Genomic DNA, 16,495 nt, shown 5'->3' on the forward strand with positions numbered 1-16,495 from the left:
AAAACAGAATCTGAGTAACAGATGGAAATGATTGATACTTGTCTAGCAGCAAAGGGAGGTCCCAGCTTGATTGTGAGATGTTTAAATCTAGACCAGATGGGGAGATGGAGATTCACAGAAAGTAAAGGGGAGATGGCTGATAAACACATATGTTTGTATATGTGTGGCATATATATGCATGCATGCAAGTGTATATACTCACACATAACATGCATTTACATGTCTCTGTGTGTACATTTAACGTTTGGAAATGATAGCCAAGCTCAGGTTTTGGAATTACCACTTGAAGCCCATTACAAGAGGGTGTTTGGATGTTCAAATGAGCACTTTAAATTGTTGCTAGCTGCCCATTTCCTGGGTGGGGAGCAGAGGAGCTCTGAGGCTCCTGTCAACCTCCAGGAAATTGCACTTAAAGGGATGGAAGGTGGTAGCCTGAGTGACACTAGAAAGGCTGGCTTTACAGCCTCAGAGTGGCATCTCACTCGGCCCAGAGTTGGAAGGCTCTCCATGAGGATTTTGAATTAGGAGAATGTGTGTCAGCTTTTGGAAAGCCATGAATGAGTTAATGGTATACTCAGGACAAGCTGTGAACTGGCCTCTTAGAGGAGGTTTGTGGGCAGAACCTGCTGTAAAAAAATCACCCCTGTCATTCTGGTGCCACAACCCACATTCTTCTGCTCCAGAGCTGGTGTTGACTGGTGTCACTGTAGCTTAAGGACCTGTGATTCTGATATGGTGGTTGGTTCAGGTGTCTGTGTTCTTCAGGTGGGCCATTTGCAGCAAGGGATGAAAACTCGGGAGATTCAGGGCTTGCCTCGGTGGGAGGCTCAATAGAAATGCAAAGCTTGCCCATGTACAAGCAGCAAGGACAGCTAAGGAGAGGAGAATATATCTCCTCCTGGAGCCCAACACCACTGCCCACTTGACACCAACTCCTGAGTACCCTCTGCTTAGAGGAGTGTGTTCACCATCTCTTATGCAGTCCTGAGTGCTTATTAGTCTTTTCCTACCATACCTTTTATTCCTTCTCTTCCTCCACTGGGAGCCCAAACCAAACGGTACCCCCTTTTCTACATTTTATGCATTTGTATTTATTTATCCTTTTTAAAAAAAAAAATTGCCATCAGTGTTATTGCTGAGGTCTGAACAATGAGTCCAATGCTCCTGGCAACCATTCCTTACCTTCTTTTCTCTTCTTTCTTTTTGATATAGAGAGAACATGAGAAGTAATGGAGAGAGAAAGACAAAGAGAGACAGAGAGAGATCTAAAGCACTACGCCACTGCTTGAGAAGCTTCCTCCTTGCAGTTGAGTATCCAGGACTTGAACCTGGGTCCTTGCACATGGAAATGTGTGCATTCACAGGATGTGCCACTGCCTGGGTGTTGTTTTCTACATTTTAAAAACCTCCTGTGCCCTTACTAACACCTGTAAAGTTACAGGCAGGTTGAGTAGTAATAATAAAGGCTGTAGTGGTTATCGTGCAATGACAGTAGTCATACCAATTTACAGTTATTGGTTACACTTTAGGTGGCAGGCTCTGTTGAGAGTTCCTGGAATTGGTTCCTTACTTAATCTTCAAATAATCCCAAGGAAACTGCTTTTATGGCCTTCATTTAGGAGGCCTTAAAAACAAGGATTTGGTTAGTTAGTCTGCTCCAGAAAGACTCAAGTTGGGTTAGAGGTTTAAACCATCTTCACACTTTAGCCCAGTGTTAGGTACTCTTTCCAACCTCCTTTCCATTTGAGGAAACTGGGGCTCAGAAAGGTTATCTATAATTTAGTGTCACACAGATAGGCTTCACATTTTCTTTACCACAATGGAACTAACAAAATATTATTATTTTTCTATTATTATTATATATTATATTATTATATGTTATGTTATTTTATATATTATTTTATATTATATTAATATTATAACAAAATATCATTTGTGTCCAACAAAATATTATTTACTTGAATATTTCTCCTTGAGAATGTGGGGGGGCATGTACTCATATCTGGGGGTGAAATGAATTGCTCTTGATTTTATCTGGAGCTATGATCCCTAATCCTCTTTTCATTCTTTCTCCCCCAGAGATTCTGTTTAAGTCTATCTTCCTAAAACCTTCCACACTGTGACACTTTACCACAACAGATAACTTTGTCTGTTTGTTCACTTTATGTACACGGTTGCTTGATGCAAGGAAAAGATACTAAACTGTAGTCAGGAAGATTCTTAGTAGATAGCAGGTTATGGTTCTGATTACATCCCTGGTGCTACATATGAGCAGTGGTGACCTAGTCTCACTGTTTCTTTAATTCACTAAATAAAGGAACAGTCTTGAAAAATATAAGACAGTATTGTTACCGTGACTGATTGTGATAATTAAGAATGTTATATGAAGTTACCCATAATCACAAATGAAAACACATGGACATTTCTACCATCTCCATTTTTTAGCTGTTTGGCATGAACTGTTGACAAGCATTTTGATTTTGAGGAAGACAGTACAATTTTGATTAAACTAAGAGCTCCCTGTGCATAATTATGCTTCACATAATTAGACAGCAGCTTCGTGCAGTTGCATCCTTATCTAGGGCCTTGCCTGGCTGTATCTATCTGCCCTAAACAAAGTTAAAGAGTAAGATTTGCCTTTCATACACTCTTTGGAGGCCCAGAACTATTAAGAGACCCATTTACAGAAGAGGTTGCATTTGATTTATTTAGTCTCCAAGGAAAAATTCACATAACCAAAACAAACCATTTCTAAGGGAATAATTTAGTGGCATTTAATTATTTTTTCCTTTTATTTGATATGGTAGAGAAATTGTGAGGGAGGGGAGAAAAGAGGGAGAACAAGATTGAGAGTAAGAAAGAGCATTGCTTCACCACTTATGAAACTTCCTCTCTGTAGGTTGGGAGAGGGGGCTTGAACCCTGGTCTTGGCACATGGTGACATGTATATTCAACTGTGTGCACCACTGCTTGGCCCATAGTGACAATATTTAAATATTCAAAATATTCTATGGCTGTCATCACTCTGTAATTCCAGAACATTTTCATCACTTCACAAAAGAAAGCCCCAGTGTCACTAAGCAATGAGTCCTCACTCTCCTCCCCCTACCCCTACCGTCACACTAGGTGGTACCTGCTGCTAGTGCATTTCCCTCTTTCAAACCTTTCATGTAAATGGACTCATACAATATATGTGGTCATTCGTATCTGGTTTCTTTACCATACTCTTTGTAGCCAGTACTACTGCCTTGCTATTTATTGTAGCTTGCTAGTAGCCCTCCTCCTGGGTAATGCCATATTTTGTTTATCTATATATTACTTAATGGACATGGGAGTGAACTATGTCTACCTTGGAACAATTAGGAATAATGCCCTTTTGAATGATCTGTTTACAAATTTCCATAGAGGTAGATGCTTTTCAGTTCTCCCTGGCAGAGAGTAGAACTGTTGAATCATGTGGCTTCACTAGACCTAAAATTATAAGATTCCGCCAAACAATTTTTTCACAGGGTACACATTCTGCTTTCCCACCAGCAATGGTGGAAAGTTCATCTCCCCACATTCCCACTAGCAGTCACCCTTCAGCTTTTTTCATCTTACCATCCTACTAGATGTATAATAGCACTTCACAGCAGTTTGGGTTTGTACTTCTCTAATGGATAATGATATCTAAAGGCATTCCACATACTTATTTGATATGTCCTCTTGAGGGTGTGTATCTTTTTATGACTGAGTTCTTTATCCAATCTGTGTGCTTGACCCTGACATGTCATAAGATTTGCAGATGTTTTCTTCCATTATATGGGTTGTCATCTCACCTTCCTGATGGTGTTCTCTGAAGCACAGTAATTTTTAATTTTGCTAAAGTGCTCCTCATTTATCTTTTTTCCTTGTTTGTGTTTGGTATCATATCTGAGACACATGGGCATTTTACTGAACTTCTTGCCATTGAACTCTTACCCCAAAAGACAGATACTTAATCCTATGACCTCAGACCCTGTGGTAGACTGGATTGAGACTGGCTTTGGTTGGAATGGCCTTGCATCCACTCTGGACACTGAACATGAATCTCTAACACGGTGGCACACTGGGCATAATGGACACAACTTTGAAGGCAAACAAACTAGCACTTGACTGACTCACTTATTTATTGGCTGTGGATTCTTGAGCAAGTGAATCATCCTCTCTTAGATTCCTTATTTTGTTAATGGAAGGTAATATAGTATTATTTTATTAAGATCTTTTGTACTAGCATATTACAGCATTTACAGGATGATAAGTGTTATGTCTTTAATATCTACTCCTGTACTCCTTTCTAATGAGTACATATGATGCAGACCAAAAGGACCATTGCCACCTTCAGTGCATCTGCTATATCTATGCAACAGTTCTTCTCTGTAGTGTGACTAATTGAAAGATGTTTGCACAGATAACCCTCCTGCATTTGTAATGAAAATTTGCCATTGCTGTGTAGCACAACTGTCTTTCCCTGTGGTCTTTAAAAGTACAAGGAAGGTTCTCTTGGAAGCAGGGAAGGAAACTGGCCCAAGCTGTGTTCTTACTTCAGCTTCAAAGGCTAGTGTGAGGACATCTCCAGGGCCTCAGGTGTGCAAAGGCATACACTACTCACTAGTACCCCAGTTAGAAATGGCTTGTTTGGGTGGAAGTAGTGGTCTGTATCTGTGTCCCGGTGCGGCCCCACCACAACCTAAGATGACCTCCTTATTCAAGCAAGGCATAGCAGGTTGTGGTGGAGAACTGGGGGCTTCGAAATCTAGCACTTCATTTTTGCTTTAAATATCATTCATGTTCTTGGCAAGGCTGAGATAACAGAGCTCAGTGAGAGGGAGAAAGAGGTCAAACTCTGAATGGGGCTGCAAAAGGTTTCTTGTTCAAGAGCAGAGACCCTTCTGAGAATTTGTGTGTTGTTTAGCTCCAGTCTCTGATCTCAGGACCATTCTGCACATGTGACTGAGTTAAGGTGTATGGCTGCTATGCACACAATTGAGATTTTGAGATTTTGCCTATGAGAGATTTTGCCTATGAGAGTTGAATAGATAGAAAGGAGTTGGCATTCCATCACAAACCTAAGCTCTAGCCACCCCCTCTTTGGGACTTTCAAGTTTCCCTACATTCTGAAAGTCAGTTTAGATGTCAGATATTTTGCTTTTCAACTACAAAGCAATGTGTAGGCACCAGAGGGTAAAATGCCAAGCCACAGGGGTGCACATCAACCTATGGTTACCATGTAGTTCCATAGGCTTTCTCTTTTAATAGTATTTTCTAAGAATTGCCATAAATTTTCAAATCACCTTTACAGCTAACATTTACCATCTTTGCTGATAAGCTCTTATCCCCTTTCCCTAGCTGTTCCATCAGAGTTCTCCAATTGGATTACTTAAGGTAATGATCACTGTGTGAGCCTTCCTTTATAACTGGCATCATGCAAGTATTGGGAGTACAAAAGTGAATAAGAGAGAGCATGCCCCAGTCCTCATGGGGCTTATGAGACAGAGACAGAGACGAAGCAAGTAAACAATTAATGGGCTGGCCAGATAGGTCACCTGGATAGTGCACATGCTTCTTCATGGGGAAGACTCAGATTCAAGCCTGACCCTTACCACTCTGAATGAAGCTTGAGAGCTGCACTATCTTTCTGTGTCTGTCTTTCTAAGTCCCAGTGACAATAATAGATATATAAGCAGACAGATAGCCAGCCAGAAAGAATGCTTTCAGATTGTGGGTGGCACTTGGAATGAAATGGGCAGCTCTGATTAAAGCAAAGAGAGTGTGAATTGTCTTCAGAGAGGATATATATATTTTTCATGCCTGTTTCCTCCTTTCTCACCTTCTTGTGGACTACTTTCACATGTGCTCACTCTTGAGACCCACTTTGTAAAGGATAGTGACAATTCCATAGCCCCTGGGTAGGATGGCATGACCAAGTTCTTGTTACAAATAAACTGGATAGCATGCGCTCATCACTATGACATGTGATTCTTCAGTGGTCCCACAAAGGAATCCTTCAACTGAGTCTTTGGAACCATTATCTGGGGCTGTGGTTGTTAGAAAGCACATTGGGCTGATGAAAGACTGAGCTTCAAGTTATCTCTTTCAGTTAGCTTCCCAGCTTCCTGTTTTATCCACCCTGGGTCATGCTAACTGGGTGTAAATAACAGCCTTGGGTATGTAAAGGCCTCAGAACCAGAAAAGGGGATGCCTGGGACCCATGCCATTCTCCACACTCACTCACTATGTGTCAGTCAACGAGTTACTAACTTTTGGGTATCACTTCCTCAGACATAAGCACAAGGGCATCTCTGCTACATTTTTCCCATTGTCTCCTGGCCTGAGTCACTGGTTGGGCACAGCAAGAAAGGCAGTCAGTGATATCTGGAAGTGACATCAGGAGTAAGGGACCCTTGGCCTATATTTGGTGACTCTAACTGAAACCCATCTAGTTCCTCTGCTAGCTATGAAAATCTTCTGCTTTCCTTAATAAGAGCCTCAGTTTGGGGGGTCAGAGAGTGGCTCATGCATTTGAGTGCACATGTGACATACATGGGATCCAGGTTCAAGCCCCTGATCCCTGCCTACAGGGAGGAAGCTTCAGGAGCAGTGCTACAGCTCTCCATTTCTATCTCTCACCCCCACATCTGTTTCTCTGTATCTGTCACCCTCTGTCAAAACATAAAGAACCTCAGGTGTTTTGTTGTGTGTGTGTTTGGGAGGAGGTGTTTGATATTTTCTACATTCTAAACATCAGACTAGACAAAACAGTAAATTGCTTATTTTTAGACATCCTACTAGGTTTGCAAAACTTTATTTCTCTCTGTGTGTATAAGTGTGTGTTTCCATCTATCTGCCAACTAATCGTGACTAAAGGGAGTGACTGTGGCTGTCAGGCTCTATATATGCCCTCAGAGCCTAGAAAGGCTGCTCAGAAAATAATACTGTCTCCTTCAGGAGAGGCATACTATCTCTGCAGCATTACATAGCTTAGACATGACAGCACTTCCGGGTGTGTTCTGACACTGGAGATAGTTTGCTCTTTTGAAACAGGCCTCCACTATGCCAGCTGAAGTAACATAGTTGGCTCCACATGCTGAGAGGTGCCTTCTTCAGAGAGACAGTCCTGTTGAAAAGGTTGCCAGTTTTGAGCATGGAAATCTCTCTGTGCCCCTTCCCCCACCCCCTCCTCCAAGCAAATGCTACAATTAGAGGAGCTACACAGTCCTCCTTGGTGACTGTCATCAACCCTGTCTCCTTCCTATGGAGATGGTAGGTAATTTCATTTTGGGATATAATAGATGGAGAATAGTCAGCACAAAAAATGGATCTCTCCACTGTAATTAAATCAACATTCTTGAGCTCAAAAAAGTGTAGCAGAGAGAACTCATTTCACATCTATAACCGAGGGTGCTCCATGTGTTTTTACAAGAGGCTAATAAAGACATAAATGGGATAGATGGGGCTAAGTAGTTTTACAGATGGTGGTTGCATATTAAAGATTAAATTGCTGTCTATAAATAAAACCACTCTTACAGTAACTAGGTTACTGCTTTATCTTAATTTAGGTGTAATTGAGAGCATTAGAGTTCTTCATAATGGCTCAGTGAATGTGACTCCAGACTCTAAGCAGGGCCCCGTGGAATGCCAGCTGATAGATCTCCTTAGCTTCTGGGAGGCCCTCAATGAAAAGGTTACTCTAGAAACGACTCTGCCTTCCAGTGCTCAGGCTTGACTTCTCTGATGCAGAGGATTCCAAAAGCTCTCACAGAGGTTCTCTCAAGAGATGGTGGATGTTGTTTTATCCAGGCTGGCTTCATGGGCGGGTAACAGAGACGACCAGAGACACACGGCTGGGCTGAGAATGCAGTTTAATCTTTATTCACGAATGGGCAAATCACCACACCATGTGCTTTTCTCTATCATCCTCTCTCCACCGCTGCTGCTGGGACTCTGCCCATCCTTAGCATAGGGGGCGGGGAGAAAACGGGGCACGAAACTAGCAAGGGGCAAACCAATTCTTCTCAGAGGTCAGGGGGAAGGGAACATACCAACAATTCCCCCTTCTGTTTTTAACTAAATGACCACAGTATCAGGGGTGTGGGGTGAACAGAAACCTATATCGTACAGGCATTTTCAAAAAAGAAACTGGCACAAACATGGAGAAACATGTAAGCAAGTAACAAGAACCAGTGTGCTGCCAAGGGAGGGCCTGAGGGGGCCATTTTTTTTTCCTCTGTGGGCAAAACTTTATCAGCTTAAAAAAAAACATTTCCTGCCTCTGGGGGGCGTACTTGCCTCGACGGGCATTTTATAGCATGGGGGCAGGGAACGGCCTAGAGTCCCAAAGGCAGCTGGCTGCAGTCAGTGTTTGAAAAATATAGCAGCACTTTTGCACTTTTGTGCAGTGTCTAAGGGTGTACCAGTGAGTCCAATAGGAGTGCCAGTCAAAAGCAGATGTCCACGGAAGAATGCCAGGGGGTGGAGCATTGTATGAGGAAGGTCCGCTGCCAGAATTCTGCTTTTTTGTAGAGAACTTGACAGCTGCAATTTACTTACTATGAAACAAACTTGTAGCAGGTTAGAAGTTTATCACAATTGATAACTATTACAATTAGAAGTCTTTTTTAGAATGATTTTAAGGTTGATTAAAGTTTAAACAATAGAATGTGAAAAGGTAAACATGAGAATCAAGGAAAGAAAACCTCAGGCATGACTATCATTAGCATAGCCATTGTGTAATCTACCATTTCTAATAGGGAAGGTAATCGAGAGTTTTACATATCAACAAGTCTATTTAACCTTTTGTTACACCCATTTAAGATGGAGACACACCCTAATGTGCGCAGGTTTTGTTTAGCCCAACATAGTTAAAATATATTGATTGTTAACTAATTTTTACCTCAGACTTTAAATGTAAGTTAATTTTATCTTTATGAGAATTACGTTGAAAACCTTTTTCATTTAACTTTGCCTGGTAAGAATTTAGCCTTAAAGTTATATTCTTAACTGTTGTTAAATTTCGTAGGTTCCAGCCGGCCGGGCTAGCTTCACGGGCGGGTAACAGAGACGCGGAGACAATGGCTGGGCAGGGAAGCTGTATTTCTTTATTCAGGAACAACGATTCATAAACTAAATCAAACTAATCTCCAAACAGAACTCTGCTGTCTCTTTGCGGCGGCGCAAGCACTCTCTCTTACTCTGGAACTCAGGAACCCTCTCTCTCTTACTCTGCAACTCTGGAACTCTTCAATTCTGGGACTCTGGAACTCTCCCACTTTGGAACCCTCTCTCGGGGTTCCTAGGGGCGGGGCCAAACGGGCCCACGAAAACTAACTGGACTGATCCAATTCTCTTGGCGGGGGAGAACTAGAACCCAATGTAAAGCATACAACAATTCCCCCTTTTCTTTTTAACTAAATGACTACAGTATCAAGGGTGTGGGGTGAACAGAAACCTATATCGTACAGGCATTTTTAAAAAAAGAAACTGGCACAAACATGGAGAAACATGCAAGCAAGTAACAAGAACCAGTGTGCTGCTAAGGGAAGGCCTGAGGGGGCCATATCTGCCTCTGTGGGCTAAACTTTATTAGCTTAAAAAAAATTTCTTGTCTCTGGGGGGCTACTTGCCTCGACGGGCATTTGCATGGGGGCGGGAATGGCCTAGAGTCCCAAAGGCAGCTGGCTGCAACTTACTTACTATGAAACAAAACTTGTTATTAGCATATTTCTAAAAGAGAAGGAATTTGAGACTTTTACATAGCAACAACGTCTTTTTAACCTTTTGTTACACCCATTCAAGATGGAGTCAGGAAAGGAAACCTCAGGCATGAGAATAATTAGCATAGCCATTGTGCGATCTACCATTTCTAATAGAGAAGGTAATGGAGAGTTTTACACATCAACAAGTCTATTTAACCTTTTGTTTAGACCAACTTAGTTAAAATATATTGATTGTTAACTAATTTTTACCTCAGACTTTAAATGTAAGTTAATTTTATCTTTATGAGAATTACGTTGAAAACCTTTTTCATTTAACTTTGACTAGTAAGAATTTAGCCTTAAAGTTACTGTTTACCAAACTTTAAACATACACATAAAGATGGTCATTAATACACAAGGAGAGAAACCTTTATTACGAAGACATGTCATTTTAAACACGAATTTAGATATGTACTATCTTAGTTGTTGTTGGGGGGGGTTCACCATCCGGAGGTGGCTTCCCGTGCAGCTTCACTTCTAGGAATTGCAGGTTGCGATCTCTGCACAAATCTTAGCGTACTCCAGCTTGTCTGCCTTCAGACCGGACCGGCGGTTGGAGACCTCGTGTGCCCAGTTTCGGCAGGGAGCCCGGGGGTCCAGGAGGTCTGGGATCATTCCAGAATTTATAGCAAGAAGGCAGGCGGGCCAGCTTTGTAGAAGGTGTGAGCCTAGGTGCCCAGGGGTGGCGGCCATGATAGGCCGCCGCGGCCCTGCCCCATGGCCCTGCCATGTCTGCTGCCCTGCTCGCAGTGGCCAAGCAGCATGGAGGGATCACGCATCCAGTGCCCTGCACCACGCGGTGGAGAGCCAGCTCCTGTGGGCTGGCCTGCGTGCTGGCATTGGGCTCCTGCGTGGTGGCATCGGGCTCCAGCGTGTTGTCATCGGGCTCCAGCGTGCTGGCATCGGGCTCCTGTGTGGTGGCATCGGGCTCCTGCATGGAGGCATTGGGCTCCTGCGTGCTGGCGTCGGGCTCCTGCAGGCTGCAGGGCTGCGGGGCTGCTGGCGCGGTGCATGGGGTTGTCTGGGCGCAGCCGGCTGGCTGGCTGTTTAACCAGGTGGAAACAGCAGCTCCGCGCCTCGCCTCCCGCCCTCTGGATATTCCTGCTGGCTGTTCTGAGTTCTCCCGAGCGAGTGGAAACCACAGAGTGGTCCAGAGATAAATGTTCCAGAAACAGCAAAACAGTCGTGAAGAAAGAGCAGAGGCCTTTGGAGATCTTCACAAGCAGAAGAGAAGGCCATAGTGCATAGGTAGCCAAATTGTCTTTACTTATCTGAGAGATGCGTAGGTCAGGTCCACATGGGCGCCATTTGTTGTTAAAATTCGGCGGCTCTAGCTGGCCGGGCTAGCTTCACAGGCAGTTAACAGAGACGACCAGAGACATACGGCTGGGAAGGGAAGCTGTATTTCTTTATTCAGGAACAACGATTCATAAACTAAACCAAACTAATCACCAAACAGAACTCTGCTGTCTCTTTGCGGCGGCGCAAGCACTCTCTCTTACTCTGGAACTCTTGAACCCTGGAACTCTGGCCTCTCTTCAACTGTGGAACTCTCTAACTCAGGCGGGGTTCCTAGGGGAGGGGCCACGTGGGCCTGTGAAACTAACTGGACTGATCCAATTCTCTTGGCGGGGGAGAACTACCCAATGTAAAGCATACAACACTTAACCTTAAAGTTAATGTTACCAAACTTTAAACACACACATACACATGGTCTTCAATATACAAGGAGAGAAACTTTTGTTATGAAGACATGTCATTTTAAACACGAATTTAGATCTATACTGTCTTAGCTGTTCTGGGAGTGCATTGTCCAGCGGTGGCCTCTTGCGCAGCTTCACTTCTAGGAATTGCAGGTTGCGATCTCTGGATAAATCTCTCCGTATTTTAGCTCGTCTGCCTTCAGACCCAAGCTGGAGATCTCGGCCAGGGGGCCCAGTTTCGGCAGGGAGCCTGTGGTCTCCAGGTGGTCCAGGATCTGTCCAGACTTCATAGCATGAGGGCGGGTGGGCCAGCCGTGCAGAAGGCACGGGCCGAGGTGCCCCGGGGTGGCGGCCATGATAGGCCGCCATGGCCCTGCCCCATGGCCCTGTCATGTCTGCTGCCCTGCTTACAGTGGCCGAGCAGTGTGGAGGGAGCCCACGCCCAGTGCCCTGTGCCACACGGTGGAAAGCCGGCTCCTGCGGGCTGGCGTTGGGCTCCTGTGGGCTGGCATTGGGCAGAAACCACAGAGTGGTCCAGAGATAAATGTTCCAGAAACAGCAAAACAGTCTCGTGAAGACAGGGCAGACGCTTTTGGAGATCTCTTCACAAGCAGAAGAGAAGGCCATAGTGCATAGGTAGCCAAATTGTCTTCACTTATCTGAGAGATGTGCAGGTCCGGCCCCATGTTGGGCGCCATATGTTGTTTTATCCGGGCTGGCTTCACAGGTGGGTAACAGAGACGACCAGAGACACACGGCTGGGCTGAGAACGCAGTTTAATCTTTATTCACGAACGGGCAAATCACCACACCATGTGCTTTTCTCCATCATCCTCTCTCCGCCGCTGCTGCTGGGACTCTGCCCATCCTTAGCATAGGGGGCAGGGAGAAAGCGGGGCGTGAAAGTAGCAAGGGGCAAACCAATTTTTCTCAGAGGTCAAGGGGAAGGGAACATACCAACAGGTGGACATCTGAGTTTCCCTTGTATAGAGATGTGTCTGTTGTACAACAATGTATTTTCATCCTTCATCCTGTTGGTTTTCTTTTTTCTTTTGTCGTAGTGACTGCATTTAACTTAAATGATACAACTAGCATCTCCCATCTCCTGAGTGAAAGGAGAATGAGGAAATCAAAAAATTGAAAATTGGAATTTATTCTGAAGTGTTCAGTTGAGGATGAGTATAAAAAAGTAAAATGCATAATACCTTTCAGAGAGGGAAGAAGAAGTTGTGGTTCTTGCCTTACTGCTCCGTCACTTCCTGTGGTCTGTGGTTGTGAGGTCTGAGGGGCTGGGCAGCCCGGATTTAACCCCGACACTGATCTTAGGTGAATCCCTTTATCTATCTTCACTCTGTTTTCCTTCTGCAAAATGATGTCATAATGGTTTGATCACAGTATAAAAAGTCATCACACAGGATAACTCAGTCATGTATTGTTTTTACCATAACATGTTCTTGGTTGTATTCACTAAGCCTTGAACCAACTTTCTTTGGGAGTGTTTGTCATGCAGTGTGTACAGTATGCTAGCTGCTATAGATGAAAAGTACAACAACATGGTCAATAGTCATTTTGAAAATAATTTATTTATTTAATGAGAGACAGAATAAGACCATATCTTCACTCTGCCATATTGAGGTGATGAGGGGTTTAACATGGGGCCTCAGGTTTACAAAACATGCACACTTCCCACTGATCCACTGTTGTTAAAATTTCGGAGGCTCTTGCCCGGCGGGTTAGCTTCACGGGCGGCTAACAGAGACGTGGAGACAACGGCTGGGCAGGGAAGCTGTATTTCTTTATTCAGGAACAACGATTCATAAACTAAACCAAACTAATCACCAAACAGAACTCTGCTGTCTCTTTGTAGCGGCACAAGCACTCTCTCTTACTCTCGAACTCTGGAACTCAGGAACTCTCCAACTCTGGCACTCCCGAACTCTGGCAGGGTCCCTAGGGGCGGGGCCAAGCGGGCCTGCGAAATTAACTGGACTGGTCTAATTCTCTTGGTGGGGGAGAACTAGAACCCAATGTAAAGCATACAACAATTCCCCCTATTCTTTTTAACTAAATGATTATAGTATCAAGGGTGTGGGGTGAACAGAAACATATATCATACAGGCATTTATTTTAAAAAAAGAAACTGGCACAAACATGTAAGTAACAAGAACCAGTGTACTGCTAAGGGAAGGCCTGAGGGGGCCATATCTGCCTCTGTGGGCTAAACTTTATCAGCTTAAAAAAAAACATTTCTTGCCTCTGGGGGGCTACTTGCCTCAACGGGCATTTGCATGGGGGCGGGAATGGCCTAGAGTCCCAAAGGCAGCTGGCTGCAACTTACTTACTATGAAACAAAACTTGTTATTAGCATATTTCTAATAGAGAAGGAATTTGAGACTTTTACATATCAACAACGTCTTTTTAACCTTTTGTTACACCCATTCAAGATGGAGACACACCCTAGGTGTGGGCCGGAGAGGAAACCTCAGGCATGAGAATAATTAGCATAGCCATGTGCGATCTACCATTTCTAATAGAGAAGGTAGTGGAGAGTTTTACATATCAACAAGTCTATTTAACTTTTTGTTTAGACCAACTTAGTTAAAATATATTGATTGTTAACTAATTTTTACCTCAGACTTTAAATGTAAGTTAATTTTATCTTTATGAGAATTACGTTGAAAACCTTTTTCATTTAACTTTGACTAGTAAGAATTTAGCCTTAAAGTTACTGTTTACCAAACTTTAAACATACACATAAACATGGTCATTAATACACAAGGAGAGAAACCTTTGTTACGAAGACATGTCATTTTAAACACGAATTTAAATTTAAATTTAAATCTGTACTGTCTTAGTTGTTTGGGGGGGTTCACCATCTGGAGGTGGCTTTCCGCGCAGCTTCACTTTTAGGAATTGTAGGTTGCAATCTCTGCACAAATCTCTGCGTACTCCAGCTTGTCTGTCTTCAGACCGGACTGGCAGCTGGAGATCTCGTGTGCCCAGTTTCGGCAGGGAGCCCGGGATCATTCCAGAATTCATAGCAAGAGGGCAGGCAGGCCAGGCTTGTAGAAGGTGTGGGCCTAGGTGCCCAGGGGTGGCAGCCATGATAGGCCGCCGCGGCCCTGCCCCATGGCCCTGCCATGTCTGCTGCCCTGCTCGCAGTGGCCGAGCAGTGTGGAGGGATCACACGTCCAGTGCCCTGCGCCACGCGGTGGAGAGCCGGCTCCTGTGGGCTGGCCTCGGGCTCTTGCGTTTTGGCATCGGGCTCCAGCATGTTGGCATCGGGCTCCAGCATGTTGGCGTCAGCCTCCTGCGGGCTGCGCGGCTCTTGGGGCTCTTGTGTGCTGGTGTCGGCCTCCTGCAGGCTGCGGGGCTGTGGGGCTGTGGGTGCGGTGCGCGGGGTTGTCTGGGCACAGCCGGCTAGCTGGCTGTTTAACCAGGTGGAAACAGCAGCTCCGCGCCTCGCCTCCCGCCCGCTGGCTCTTCCCGCTGGCTGTTCTGAGTTCGCCCGAGCGAGTGGAAACCACAGAGTGGTCCAGAGATAAATGTTCCAGAAACAGCAAAACAGTCTCGTGAAGAAAGAGCAGAGGCCTTTGGAGATCTCTTCACAAGCATAAGAGAAGGCCATAGTGCATAGGTAGCCAAATTGTCTTTACTTATCTGAGAGATGCGCAGGTCAGCCCCACGTTGGGTGCCATTTGTTAAAATTTCGGAGGCTCTTGCTGGGCGGGTTAGCTTCACGGGCGGCTAACAGAGACGCGGAGACAACGGCTGGGCAGGGAAGCTGTATTTCTTTATTCAGGAACAACGATTCATAAACTAAACCAAACTAATCACCAAACAGAACTCTGCTGTCTCTTTGTAGCGGCGCAAGCACTCTCTCTTACTCTTGAACTCTGGAACTCAGGAACTCTCCAACTCTGGCACTCCCAAACTCTGGTGGGGTCCCTAGGGGCGGGGCCAAGCGGGCCCACGAAATTAACTGGACTGGTCTAATTCTCTTGGCGGGGGAGAACTAGAACCCAATGTGAAGCATACAACAATCCACCTCTGCAGCCACAATGCTTGCTAATCTTCAAAATCCAGTATATATTCCCCTAAAGAAGAAGACTTATGGTTCAAACCTGGTATCCTCAATGGATGATGCTCAGCTGGTGTTTTAATAAGAACCTAATAAGTGGAGGACTTTTTTTTACCTAGATTCTGAGTTCCATTCTCAGAGTCCCAGAAAAATCAGAAGTGATCCTCAAAGCAAAATGCCTGACTTTTACCAAAAGAAATCAAAGTAGATATTGATTGGGCAGCAAAAAAAAAAAAAAAAAAGAATGTCCACTACAGATACAGGAAGAGGTACATGTCATTAAGACCCTAACTTGGGGAGGGGGTTGGATGGTGGCACTCCAGGTTAAGTGCACATGGCGCAAAGCACTAGGACTAGCATAAGAGTCTCAGTTTGAGCTCCTGGCTCCCCACCTGCAGTCGCTTCACAGGCGGTGAAGCAGGACTGCAGGTGTCTATCTTTCTCTTCCCATCACTCTCTCCCCTCCTCTCTGTTGTATCCAGCAACAACAGCAATGACAATAATAATAATGATGACAACAATAATAACAACAATAACAAGGGTAACAACAAGGGCAACAAAAATGGGATAAATGGCCTCCAGGAGCAGTGTATTTGTAGTGCCAGCACTGAGACCCAGCAATAACCCTAGAGGCAAAAAAAGACAAAAAAAAAACCCAAAAGCCTAACGTGGCAAAAAGATATCGTGAGACAAAGTATCTCACAAAGGTTATTACATGGCCAGGCAGGCACTGGAGTTATAATGGTCCTGACTGTGCAGGACAAATTTGGATGGCTGAAGGTTTCTGTACTGGTGCCATTACTACAAGGGCAAAGAGAAAAACAGAATTTAGACTTTGCAAAATAAGGATGGTAGAGGAAAACACATAGTATTCATAAGTCCCTTTGTTTTTTTTTTTTTTTTTGGTTTTTCAGTCTGTTTTGTGAGTCCCTCCACCAG

At 44.4% G+C, this 16,495-nt stretch overlaps 2 protein-coding genes across 4 annotated transcripts in view; one reads left to right on the forward strand and one right to left on the reverse strand.

Annotated features, from left to right (window-relative positions):
• Positions 1 to 16,495, forward strand: part of SGCD (sarcoglycan delta) — a 423,227-nt gene that overhangs the window by 105,022 nt on the left and 301,710 nt on the right. The window lies entirely within an intron of this gene.
• On the reverse strand, positions 8,902 to 12,367 carry LOC132540416 (uncharacterized). Its single transcript, XM_060198047.1, has 2 exons — positions 11,443 to 12,367; positions 8,902 to 9,013 (listed from the first exon to the last, which is right to left on the reverse strand). Exon 1 carries the CDS (start codon positions 12,101 to 12,103, stop codon positions 11,456 to 11,458), a length of 648 nt encoding a protein of 215 aa, XP_060054030.1. The 5' UTR covers positions 12,104 to 12,367; the 3' UTR covers positions 8,902 to 9,013; positions 11,443 to 11,455.

The sequence above is a fragment of the Erinaceus europaeus genome, chromosome 9, assembly GCF_950295315.1.
Source record: "Erinaceus europaeus chromosome 9, mEriEur2.1, whole genome shotgun sequence".
NCBI classification, from domain to species: Eukaryota; Metazoa; Chordata; class Mammalia; order Eulipotyphla; family Erinaceidae; genus Erinaceus; species Erinaceus europaeus.

Excerpts from the sequence above, each read along its gene's own strand:
- LOC132540416 (XM_060198047.1), bottom strand. The coding sequence starts at position 12,103 with ATGGCCTTCTCTTCTGCTTGTGAAGAGATCTCCAAAAGCGTCTGCCCT.